This window comes from Grus americana, chromosome 9 (genome assembly GCF_028858705.1).
Source record: "Grus americana isolate bGruAme1 chromosome 9, bGruAme1.mat, whole genome shotgun sequence".
Lineage (NCBI taxonomy): Eukaryota > Metazoa > Chordata > Aves > Gruiformes > Gruidae > Grus > Grus americana.
In genome coordinates, this window is record NC_072860.1 from 8,985,751 (window position 1) to 8,998,827 (window position 13,077).

The 13,077-nt window shown below is 48.7% G+C and overlaps 1 protein-coding gene across 2 annotated transcripts in view; it reads left to right on the plus strand.

Annotated features, from left to right (window-relative positions):
- Nucleotides 1-1,149: 1,149 nt before the first annotated feature.
- The window catches only part of SGPP2 (sphingosine-1-phosphate phosphatase 2), a 34,492-nt gene continuing 22,564 nt past the window's right edge, over nt 1,150-13,077 (plus strand). The window contains exon 1 of one of the 2 annotated variants that reach the window (XM_054835853.1): nt 1,150-1,415. In XM_054835853.1, the coding sequence (XP_054691828.1) occupies nt 1,203-1,415 (213 nt within the window). In that variant the 5' untranslated portion in view covers nt 1,150-1,202. Of the gene's footprint in view, nt 1,416-8,276; nt 8,744-13,077 lie in introns of those variants that run through there. The other variant, XM_054835854.1, reaches the window with a different exon arrangement.

Here is a 13,077-nt window from a genome sequence, read left to right on the forward strand (position 1 = left end):
GGATAATTTGGGGGATTTGAGAGGGAAAAAGTACCCCACAAATTTGCAATGAGCCTACATCGAGTGAATGATGATTTTGCAATCTTTGTACAAAATATATTTCTGGGGATAGAAACGGGCTGTTCTAAAAAAACCAAATGCACCACCAAAACTAAGTCCCTAATGTTTCAAGCGCAGAAATCAGCAAGTATCACCCCCAGCAGGTTTAGCAGCCCCAGGGCTTGTGGGGTATCTTCCAAGTGATAACTTCTCTCCTTCTGTGGGAAACTCCGTAGCTGTATTTAAAGGAGGAAATAGTTCAAGACGGATGCTCATATGTGGATGTGTACATGTGTATGTATACAATATATACAGGTAATTAATTATTCAGGAGAAAAAAAAAATGCTGGCTCCAAGACGGGACAAAATGAAACTGGGGCCAGCCCAGAGGATGTTTTACACCTACGAGGGGAACTGGTGGGAGATGAGCCCACGTCGCCCTTGCGTGCCGAGGAGGGCGGCGTGAGAGCTTGGGCAGGGAAGGGGAGAGGCTCCCCCCTGCAGCCCTCCTCTCCGGCCGTGTCACGGCACCCGCGTTTAAGCGTTTTCCAGGGAAATCCCGAAGCTCCAGGTGAGATTCGGGCGGTTTATCTGGAGGTTAAGAGGCGGGCAGTGCTCATCTCCGGGGAGATGGTGTTCCCTTTCGCACCGGGGCACCCACGGGGGGACACGTGACCCAAGAGAGGAACTTGCCGGCTGTGGGTGGGGGTCGCGGGGCCGCGCGCCAGGAGCACCGGAGCGGGGCAGGGGGGGCGCACGGCCCGGCCGGCAGGGGGCGCTCTCGGGCGGGGCTGGACGCACCTGTGCGGGCGGGGCGGGGCTGGAGGCACCTGGCGGGCGGGGCGGGGCGGGGCGGGGCTGGACGCACCTGGCGGGCGGGGCGGGGCGGGGCTGGACGCACCTGTGCGGGCGGGGCGGGGCTGGACGCACCTGGCGGGCGGGGCGGGGCTGGACGCACCTGTGCGGGCGGGGCGGGGCGGGGCTGGACGCACCTGGCGGGCGGGGCGGGGCGGGGCGGGGCTGGACGCACCTGTGCGGGCGGGGCGGGGCGGGGCTGGACGCACCTGGCGGGCGGGGCGGGGCTGGACGCACCTGTCCGCGGTCCCGCAGCCGCCGGGGCGCTGCGTGGGTCGGGGCTGCGCGGTGCGGAGGCTGCCGGCAGCATGGCCCGCCTGCTGGGCACCCTGCGCAGCTCCCAGCCCGTGGCGCGCTTCCAGCGCTGCTGCGGGCTCTTCCCCGCCGGCGAGGAGGGCGGCGGCGACCCCGCGGAGGGGACCCGGGACCGCGGCGCCTGCAACGGCGCGGGGGTGCCGCGCCGCCTGGCAGCCGCCGGCCGCGGTCCCCCCAACGGGGTGCGGAGCGGCCGCGGCCCGCAGGTGAGTGCCGCGGTGGGCGGCCGGGCCCGGCCGTGACTCAGCAGAGCCGCCCCCCTTCTCCGTGGCCGTGCGCGCCGGGGCTCCCCGGGGGGTCCCCCCCGCATCCCGCCGCCTGCCCGGGCGGGGGACCGGGAGGAGGGATGGAGGGGCGGGGGCGCCGGTGGCGGGGAGCTGTGCGCGGGGCCGCAGCCCGGCATCATCCCGGCCCCGCCGGGGAAGCGTTTCAGGGGGTCCCCGCTTACCCCCGACCGCTGGCGCCCCCCAAATGAGATAATCGGTGTGCGTGGGGGGTCTGCCTGCAGCGGTGTCTGGAGGAGCTCCGCAGCAGCGCTGCCTCAGCCCGGGACGCGCGTTTTGCCGTGCGCAGCGCTGGGAAGGCAATTCCCTTCTCCCTGCCTGCTGCGGGTCGCTCCCCAGCCGGGGTGCACCTGTTGTGGTGGTGCTGCGGTGACCCACGCCCGCTTGCTGGTCTCCCGTGGGACGAGGCTCGGCACAGGTGCGGAGCTCTGCCCGTGGCTGTGCCACTGCCGCTGCCTAGGCCTGCGCTGGTTCCTGGCTGTTCGTTGCTGATGGAGATAAGCCGTGCTCTCTGTGCTTCCTCTGGCCAAGCAGGTCACGGCGTTTCGTGGCACGGTCTGTAATTCACTTGTGTATCTGAAGGGAACAGGGAAGGGCATGACGTAACCCATGTGTACGGGTTGGATGACCTGCTTTTTCTCTTACTGTAATGACTTGAATTCATTAGCAGATCACTGTGTGGGGCCTTTTGGAAAGGAAGCGTGATAATGGTCTTCCAAACTCTACCCGCAAAACAAACACAGGCTGGCCGTGAACACCGTAACTCTATCAGTCCTCCCCTCTTGTACTTTACCCTTCCCTGGTCTACATCCAGTGCTTGGATTTCTGCTTCAAGCATCTGAAATTCTTCATCAGCTGCTGCTCGACTCCTTCTCAATTAGAAGATAAGGAAAACTGAAAATCTCCTGGAGAAATCTGCCTCTGCTGTGTTTTTAATGCTACTGCCTTTGCAGAGAGGGGAGGGCTTTTTACTAGATTTCCACTGGACTTACTAGATTTCCACACTGAAAATCTTTCAGTCCTTCAGTCTGTTCACTTGTGAACAAACAACAGTAAACTCTATTTTAAGAAAATTATGCAGATAATTAACAAAAAGATTTGTTTTCACTACTTGCTTTTGAACAGTGATGTAGTTAATGTAATAGTGCTGATAGTAAAATCCCATCCAAGTTAATGCTCATGAATGAAGCCATTCACTTCACCTGGAGAAATTGTTTTGAGTTGCACAAAATAAGACATGACTACCTTTATGTGATGGTTGAATATGCCCTGGGTAAGAGTCCATGAGACCTGGAGATAAAAGCAGAAGGGTTTGTGTCCACGTTATTAGGGCACTCACTTCTAAAATGTGAAAGTTGGGTTCAAACCCCCCAAAAATGGGGATAAGAGTAATGGCTTGAACAACATTTCAGTGAAGTGCTAGAATTATAAGAACAGACTCTCTCTACCTCTGTGAAAATCTGTTTATACAAAGAGAGTTTTCTGCAACCTGCCAGGAGCAGCAGAAAGTGGTTTTGGATCTTCCTTATGCTAAAAACCATACTCGCTGCACTGTTGCTAGATGAACTGGGGTTACCCTGATGCATACCTGTAACAAAGTGCGTTTAGCAACACATAGCAAAGTCCTCAGCCATAAACTCTCTATGGACAGTGGTATTTTCTTGCTCTTAGCTGCAGGTGTTTGCAGAAAGGTACTTAAGCACTGCCTCTGCATCTCACTCCTGGTGATCTTGGATGGCTCCTTGCTCAGCTTGAGCATCCCTTCCTGGAGTTTGGGAGTTTCAAAGTCCATATTTATCAAGATAGAAGGTTTCTATGAGGTAGTAACTTTCATATTACTTTGTCCTTACTACCACAGTGCTGTAGTCTCAAAGGTTTACAGGTTCTCCTCCATAAGTTCTTGGACAACCAGTAGGTTATACCTGTGAAAACAGAGTATATAATTGCATACTTGAGTGAAGAAGACGTGAACGGTTGCCCAGATGCTGGGGCTGCCCCAGCTCCATCTCCCCAGGACATTCCCTCTTTCTTCTGTGCCAGCTCTCAGGCTCCTGCATCTGACGTGAGCTGGGTTGTGTGGCCCAGCTGGGGAGTCTGGGGAAAGGGAGCAGAGGGCCAGTGGTTGGTGGTGGTTTGGGAGGGGATGGACACAGCTGGTAGGGATGGATGCCATACTGCATGGAGAGAGGGGTGATCCCTCAGGAGGGTAAGGACACAGGACACATCTTCATCTGGGAGAAAGAGGTCTTTAATCACCTGCATGTATTTGTTGCCAGCAGCGCTGCTCATGGTGCATCAGTGTTGGCTTTCATGTATAACCTGCAGGTTATATGTATGTTGTTGTTTTTTTTTTTTTTTTAAACAAAATACAGCAAGGCCTCATTACAGTGGTCAGCAGCGCAATGAGTGGCTGTATTTCTGCATCTTTGTCATTCAGTCCCGTCTGCCCCACAGGAGCTGCCCTGAGATGATGAGACAAGGAATGAAATGCTTAGATGTGACAGCAAGGGCTGCGTGTGTTTCTTAAATATTTGAATCACTTGCCTACCCTGTGTTCTTGATGTTTCCTTGGTTACCAGATCAGTTAGAAATGCTTTTTAATACCTCAAGTGAAAACTCAGATATCTGAGGATGATAGAAAATGGTGCTAGGCCAACAGGCTAGCCAGATTTATGCCCTGGCTTGGACTTAATATTGAACCCCTGGGCTTTTAGTGAGGGAACTGTTGGGCTTGATTATTATGGAAGACAAGACAGTAACTTCTGGTAATTATCCTGTCTCTAGCTACTACTTCTTTGTTTTTTGTACTCCTTTCTAATAGTAGTTTGTTTCACAGGGAATTTATTTCTGAAACTGCTTGGAAGATATCTTTTCCTGATGCTCTGCATGAAGTCCTTGAGTTGCACACTTAAAAATACTAACTTTCTGAAGACTTGTCCAGTGTTTTAGTGAGTGGCCAAATAAATGTTATGTATATCTAAAAAGTGGAGCTCTGCTTATCTGTCACCTCCTGATAGATTTTTTGCTTCTGAAATTGATAGCCTGAACTAAAGGGAACAAAGAAAAAAAAAATCTTACTCAAAGTTGTCTGTAGAGATTTGTTTGTTTTTCTCCACTCTTCCTTTTCCCAGATGCTTTATCATCACTTGAGATCTATCTTCCTGACTTTGAAAGAATACAGATTGTATTTACTCTGTAGTTATACCTTAACTGTCAGAACTGCTCCGGACTGGTGTAATGTTTACAAACTGCCCAGTCACGTTTAGTAATTGTATGGTTCTTGCTCGTGCCTTAGGAGAGGAGGGTAATAACCAGCATGACAGCAAGGCGATGGTAACAGAAATGGAAAAGGAAGGTAAAAACTGCACATCCATCTCGGATGTATTGCAGTCCCCAAAAATGTAGTTAATTACTGGCAAGACGTAGATGACAGCACTGCTTTTGCTGTGATCGGATGTCTGGTAATCTGAAGTAGACTTGCTCTAGAGGTTGAGCGAAGGTCTGTCTTCTGTGGTGATCCCTTGCGGTAGATTTTTGCATCAGCCTCGGTCTTGCTTTTCCTTTTAAAGTCATATTATGGGCTTACTCGGTTTCACATTGTTTCCCTTTCCATGCAGCAGTAAGTTGACAGTAGCTGAGGTAGGTTCAGCAGGTGAGACGTTCCCTTGTGAGAAAAGCCCATGAGCACCATTAGGAGAGCTGGCAGCAAGGCATTTCTGCCTCGAGTGCTAGCACTTTGTCCTGCTGGAGAATATAGCTGAACTTTTGGAAGTTCCTCAGTTTGGAGCTGCAGCTGGGGAAACATGAGAGCCAGTTTCTTGTTTCGATGGGCTGAGCACGAGGCTCACGTTCCTCGGCATCGCTCCTGCTGCTCTGGCACTTCATGTTCAGATCTCCCCTACTCACTGTGGCTGCCGAGGGAGCTTGCCTGTGTCCGATTCTTGTTTTAAGGTTCCCATGGAAAGCAGCTGGTAAGGGACGTTGTTAGTCTGCGTGAACGAGACGGTTTCATCGAATGGTTTAGGCCAGCCCTATGGGTGATGGTCCTTTGGAAGACGATAGTACAGTCGCATCCAAGATTCAAGTAGTGCATGGCAGCCCCATGTAGATCTGTTAGTGCTGGGTTTGCCGCTTCTCAGCGAGAAAACCAGAGTCCCCCTTGGAGAACAGGCAGCAAAGCCAGGCATGTGTTGTTTACCAGCATCTAGTCATCTTCTAGATCTTGCTGCAGAAACACCTGATGCTAACCAACGTTTGTGAAACTTCACTTGCTGATTGTAATGGGCATCCTGCATGGCTGCGCGGTGCCTGCTGCCGAGGGAGCTGCTGCTGGCGAGGTGGGTAGCAGTGCAGGGGGCATGCGAGGGGCCGCGCCGCGTCGTTACGCCGATGATTAGGTGCTTCGTGAGTCAGCGCTTCCTGGCTCACAGCCTGAGTCATCTTTTTGGAGGCTGCTGGACCTCGTAATGAGGAGCTGTCAGGATCTTAGGATTAATTCCAGTACTTGGAGGCGAGCCACTTACTGTTTTATAATTCTGCTGAATGTCTTATGCCATTAGTTCAGATATCAACCAGAAGAATAAAAGCTCATCTGCTGTCATTATTCTCCTTTGGGTCTCTGGAGAACAGGGGTAGGTTTAACAGGCGAGGATCCAGAGAAAATTTGTTCTCCCTGGAAGATTCCTTTGGACAGGCAGTTCTTTTACTTTACATCATATATATGCTCTGCAGGGAATATTTATGGGTCATCCGGGCAATGGAAGGTGACTATTGACTGCTATGGAAAATAAATCCAAGGTCTAGAATGTACAGGTAGTGTTGACTAAACCACGAGATTTTTATTTAAAATGGCTATTCAAGTTCCTGCTTTGTAGGGCTTCATATCAGTCCATTATAGTTAGCACCTGTAACTTATTTTTCCAAGGTAAACTGCTAGTGATATAGATTTAGACGTACGTGAATGCTTTAATATAGGGTTACATTGCTAATTTTATTGCATTACTATTTTTTGTATTACTGAAATACAAAATTACTATTTTATTGTGTTACTACATTTGCAAATATTTTTTAGCAGACATAAAAAAGTATGTTTAATCGTTCCTTTTGAAGGCAACTGGCTGTTGCAAACAGAGTTCCCCGAGCCTGCCGGTTCTGGTACGTACGAAGCTGCGTGGTCACTCTGTAACAGCAGACCAGGTTGTTGTTATCCCCTTTGTGGCTAGCTCCACTCGATGTAGTTAAACTGGTTAGCATAAGTAAACAGTTATAACTAGGTGTATTGCCTTTAGTGTTCCTGCAAAGGGAGAGCGTTGAGGTGCTGTATTTTACAGGAGGAGACGGCATCAGACACTTCAGTTGTGCCACAAGAGAGCAAAGACCGAGTGTTTGCATGGGAAAGGGCTGAGAGGCATTAGCAGCAAGGAACCTGTTCCCTGACGGACATAAGGCCCATGGACCGGGATGTATGGCACAAAGGAGAGGACAGAATAGGTGTAAGAGGGGTCTAGGGAGGAGAAGGAGGTATGGATGGCAGGGCGGCTGCGTTGCCACTGTCACCCCTGCCTGTGAGGTACCAGGGTGAATAGTGAACTGGCACAGATTGAAGTATTAAACCTTGCAAGCACCTGCCAAATCGTGCCAGCAGCGCCGTGCCGAGCAGTGCTGGTGTGTGGAGGCTGCTGGGGTGCCAAGGGGGCTTCAGCCACTGTCGCTTGTTCAGTGGCATAAGAGATCCTGACCTAGAAGCAGCAGAAGAGAAGCTTGAAGCAGCGCTCATTGGCGACATTGGATTACATGTTGGTCTCCTTGCGCGTTTCCCCATCAGAAACAGAGCTGGCATCGGTATGGCCTGCATTAATTGCAACTAATAATGAGGCAGCAAGTGAATTGACAACATCTTATCTATGGCTCTCATCCCAGGGGCTGGCTGGCTGCTGAGGTGTCCTCCAACATGCCTCCCTACAGTCACGGCTGCAATTTGAACACCACGGCCCTTCCCATTTACAGTGGTCTCTGCCTTCCAGGAGTGCGTCTACCTGGGGCTTGCATATTTGGGATGATACTTAACCCGAAGCCTCATTTGGCACTGCCTTAGAAAACTGCTATTTGACTTGAATCTTGGAACTATCTGCTGGGGGAACAGTCACTTCTCCCATCCTGGTGCCTGATTATGACAGATTAAAAAAATAGTAGTTTAGTTGTCTGAAGTGTTACTCTGCCCATTTATCTTCCAGAAGCCTTGTTGCCCTGTGCCTCTCAAAATAGACCTCTACTGTGGCACCGACCTTTGTGCAGAAGGAGGCTGGCTGGATTCACGATGCTGCTGGGTAGAAATACGTGACAAACCTATGGTGTCAAATTTCCAGGCTATGGTCAATTTTTAAAACCAAGTCTTAAGATGAAAATGAGATTTTTGCTCTGAAAAGAAACATAACAGTGAAGTCCTGGTTCTCCGTGGTCATTTGACCATTCCCGCATGCTTCTGTTGGGTTATGTTAGGCCTCTGTTGAGGAGCTCCCATCAGCCAAAATAAGAAGTGGTGGTGCTCGCAGGGAGCTGGTGTCTGGGCAGGGTGGCCGTCTAATGCTGTGCAGTTTGAAAACTGTTGTTGTTACGCATTATTCTTCTGTTCAAAAACTTGTAGTAACACTTATCCTCTGGAGATACAAAATACAGTTGAGTTTCAGGGGAATTTTTTAGTCTCCATTTCAAAGCTCCTTCTGAGCTGTCTGTAATTTACTTTCTCTGGTTCTTAACTCATGCTTCCCCCTCCCTGTCCGCAGCTACCGAACCCTTAAAATAACTTCTTCAGACACTTTCAGGCATAGGCTCCATGGTGCACCTCACAAAATTGCAATCTAATTATCACGAATTGAAATGCAATTAAACAAACCTGTTCTCCCACTGTAAAGCAGGAAGGAAACCTTTTCCTTCTGCCCTTCCCTCTCCTGCCCTGTTTACTTCCTTATTGCACAAATTGGCCAATTCTTCCTGGGACGTAGGAGGATGCCGAAGTCCATGGGAAGCTCACCCACCACTTTTGTCGGAGCACCTGAAACAGCCGTGTCCAACCTGCCTAACCTCTGGCTGGCAAAGCCGGGCTGGTCGCTTGCCGAGAGGATGAAGGAGGTGAGCTGCCTTCACAGTGCTCGTCAAGAGATAGACGCACGCAGCCCTGCTTATGCTGGCGTTGAGTGGCTTTCTTGGCAGGAAACTGCTGTTGACGCTCATCAGTGATTAAAAACAAAAGGGTAAGAACTGGATGTCTGAGGAGTTACTCAGGCAACTAGAATGGCCACAAGTGGGACAACTTTCCATAAAGAGCATGCAAGGAAACAAAGGCATTGCCCTTTGTGTGAGGGATGTCTGTACAGGTGTTTGCTCACAAAAACCATGGTGGAAGTAGACTTCTTTGGGTTTCTTTGAATGATATTGGAAGAAAAGGGCTGAAACATTATTCTGATACCATGAGACCACTGTGTGGAGAAGATCCAGATGATCTTGCTTTTTTATTAGCAACTAGCACAAGCCTCAAAGCGCATGAGCTGGTAGGAATCATGAATGTCAACTCTCCAGGCATCTGCTAAGAAAGGAATATATGAAGTTGAAGTGAGTTTGAGTGCCATGAAGAGCACGTTTTGATGGAACCGAGGAGTACAGAGGCTCTTAGAATAGTTTTCATAGTCACATGGAAATAACTAGCTGGAAATAAAGGTATTGAGAGGCACGCTGCCTGTGGGATGAATTTAGGAGAAGCTGCAGGTAAGCTGGAGGACAAGAACAGAAATCGAATAGTCATGTCACGTTTGAAGGTATGGTTGAAAATTGACTTCTGTCCACTAGGTGCAGATACCTATTGAACAACCAGATGTAATAAATACTCAACTACAGAATGGGAAACGATAAGCTTGGTAGCATTATCATGGAGGAAAAAAATGGTTGGAGATCACCGGCGGAGCGTGGTTCAAAGGTGGCATGCTATTCTGAAAACAGCCTGCAAAATGAATGAAATTGTGCAAGACTATTCCTTCGGCATCACTGTGTCGTGTCTGATCTTTGAGTACCATAATTCAGGACAGGCATGTTAAGTGCTGTGTCTAGAAAATGCTAAATATCTTCTGTAAGAAATACCAGGTGATTAAGCAGTGGAAGAGAGGACAGTTATGTCCTTTCTGAATGCTTGTAACAAGCTTCTCCCATGTCAGCCTTCAGAGGAAGGAAACAATTTGTTCCTTGTCTGCAGTAGATAAGAAAATAGTCATAGGTTTAAATTTCAGTGAGAAAGTTTCAGGCTAGGTGGCAGGAGAGCAAAGCACTCGGAGATCGCCTGGAGCAAGCAGTGGAGCCTCCACCATCAGCGTTGGTAAGGACAGGTTAAACAAACTTCTGTCAGAGGGATGGGAGTGTAAACCATCCGTCCTTGGTGGACGAGCTGGACTAGACTTTGGTTAGGCTGTCTTTCAGGAAACATGAGGCTGTCCTTCCAGCTGACTGCAGGCATGGTCCTTCACAACCAATCTCAGTCATATTAGCAGCCATTCCCCTATGTCTCTGAAAGAGACTTAGGGGCTTTTCTTTTTTTTTTTTTTTTTAATTTAGAAATTTTCTTTAGGAAGACAACATAATCCATTTTTTTCTTCATTGATTCTTCCTATTAATTGCCTAAACAAGTACTCTGTCAACTCTAGTCTTATTTTATTCCACTCTAAATGACTTGGCAGATTCTGTTACATCCACTTGTGTTCTTTCAAGAGAAGGAAGGAGGGCTAATTATGTTACTTCAAGAGCAATATACAGACATACAACCTATAATTAAGTCTGCCTCTTGAGCATTAATCAGAGTGGAAGGGAAAATAATCTGAAGATTGAAAAAATGGCATCTTCAGGGATAAACTGAAGTGTCTTAACTGTGTCCTGGACCCATCCTAGCTGCAGCGTGCTGGGTGCATGTTGATCGTGCGGGGGTGTGCGCGTCTCAGCTGACTGTCCTTTGCAGCCTGGAGGGGAAACTTTGGATGAAGATGCACTGATGTCAGATGTGACGAGTGTGTGAGACATCGATTGGGTGAGCACCGTGCCCAGTGTGGCGGCACCGTTGGGAGTCCTGGGCGCATCTTTCCTGTTTCCCACCTGACTGGTGTCAGCCTTTGGTCCCGCAAAGCGTGGCCCCTCTCAGCCCAACTGCTTCCAGCCATCCCCGCTGCTGCTGGCTGTGCAGCACCGCTCTGCTATAGTACCTTGCCGAGAGCTTTACAGAATGGCCTTTTTTGGTGCTCTGAGTGAATTAAGAAACTACGGAAATGCTACCAGAAGTCTGCCTGACTTTGGACTCCCTGCTTGTTCTTTGTCTGAGACCATGGAAAGTGCCGTGATGGTCTGGCTTGACGCTCACACGTCGTAACTTCTCATAGAGTGATTGTCTTGCTTCTGCATCAAATGATGATTCATGGCCGTGTCCCTAATTGTTATGCCATTAGTGTGTGCCACTATAAATGCACAACAGCTGTGAGCTGGATGTTGTGTACTAGTCAACAAGCCCTTTCTGCTAATAGCAGAGCTGGCCAGAACTGTACACGGGTGAAGAAGGGTTTTCTCATGATTTCTGTTTGTCTCCATCCCCATGTTTCTCAGGTTTCAGATAGCTCTAGATGTCTCTCCAACAAGGACACGACATAAACCTGGACAGCTCTTGTTAACTGGCTGCAACATGTTCTGGAGGGGAGGAAAAAAATATAAATAATTACCTGATTAAAAGTGCTTGAACAGGGTGGGAAGCTGCACATGAGTTTGGTTGGGTAAGATTTTCATGCCTTGGGGCTCCTTGTGTGCATTTTGTGGGCTCTCTGTGCTACTGCCCTCCCCTCGCTGTCTTGCTGACATCTCTGTGATTTCTTCCACGTGTCTGTATCCCTCCTTTGCCGCCTCCTCCATCACCTTACCGCTGGTCCTGTGCCTGCCTGCGAGGGGCTCATGGCCGGGGCACGGCCCCCTTTTCCTGGCCACCCTGTTCTTTCATCTTGGAGCGATGAGTTTCCAGCGCTGATGCTCCCAGGGGAGGTGAATGTGTAGGTGCTGGAGATGTTACTGGCTGCTCTCAGCTGCTTGTTGGATCTTCAGAAAACTGAAATTCTTTGATATTTATCTATGCAGGTGAATGGGAGAGATGAAGTCTTTGATATCATTGGTTTTGCTTTCTCTTATTTTCCAAAATCTGATCACTGATACCTAATTTTTGGTTGTGGCTTCATAGGTTGCTTTGTTAATCAGGTACAGTTAATAAACATAGAAATGATATAAACCTGTCTACTTGTACAGAATACTGCAAAATTGAAGAGTGTTTTCCCCACTGGTGATATTCCCCACAGTACTGCACTGTGGGACTGAATTGTCTGATTTATATTGTCACTGTATACAGCAGCATCTATATCAGAATTTTTTTTTTTGTTGTGCCTGGTCTCTTGTGGCTTCTATAAATTTTGTGCCTTTTTGCGGCATGAAAAGAGCTATCTCTTAAGTGAGAAGTATTGTGATGCGTTAACTGGGGGCTTTGGGAGAGAAATTCTGAACCTCTGCAAGGCAGTTCTGTTGGAAGGGAAGCGATGTAATGACTTTAAGAACTTTAATTAAACGTGCACGTCTCCTGAAGGATCCAAAGTAATTGAGAGCTGAGAACAAAATGTTGGTTAATGGTATCTCTGGGTCAGGCTCTGAGCCTCAGACGTCTGATGCTGCAAAGCTTGTCTCTAGAGACAGGGCAGGGAAAGCTGGTGCCTGTTTAGCACTCCAACGAGAGAGATCCTACAGGAATTGGAGGCAGAGTGGTATACAGCTTTTTTTTTTCCTCATGTGGGATATACCTCTGTCTTAAAATACATTTTAAATCCATTACATTAGTAGTTCAACTGCTATTCCTTTATTGCAGCTATAAAGTAAAGGCTAAATATTCTTTACGTACTGTCTAAAATTATGGATTCCTGCTATAGTCTGTCGTTGTGTTAGTGTCTCCCAGTTGTCACCGTGGCGGTGGCTTGATCTGCTTTGCTGGCCCTGTCATTACTGCTCCACAGGGATGCTTTGGGGATGCTCCAGAGGAGGTTGGGTGGGTGCTGCGGCAGCGTAGGGGCGGCGCTCAGAGCCCCACGCGTGTGCGACCCACCCATGACCAACGTGCGGAGATTGCCAAATTAGAATGACCTACAATAGCCATTTTCTGTGCCAGTACTTCAGGTGAGTATTTAATTTATGAATGTGTGAGTCTCCTGTAATTTCAGCAGTTATGTTTTTTCAAAACAGATATTTTATAGCTGATGAGAAGGGTCATTTGCGTGAAATTACCTATCTTCTGTGTCTGCGAATGTTGTGGCTTATTGCACCTTGCTTCTGAAATGTTCTTAAACTTCTGACTTTCTCTACAGCCTTAAGAGCTGCCCATTAAAACCTCTCTGATCCAGACCGAATAGTAACGGAGATGGATGGAGGGGCTGACTCACTGAAAGTGCTTCAGAGGTTGTGGAAGGCATCGGGTCACTTCAGTGCATTAAATATCAGCAAGTCTAAAGAGCAGAGTTATTTAAAAGTAGAGATT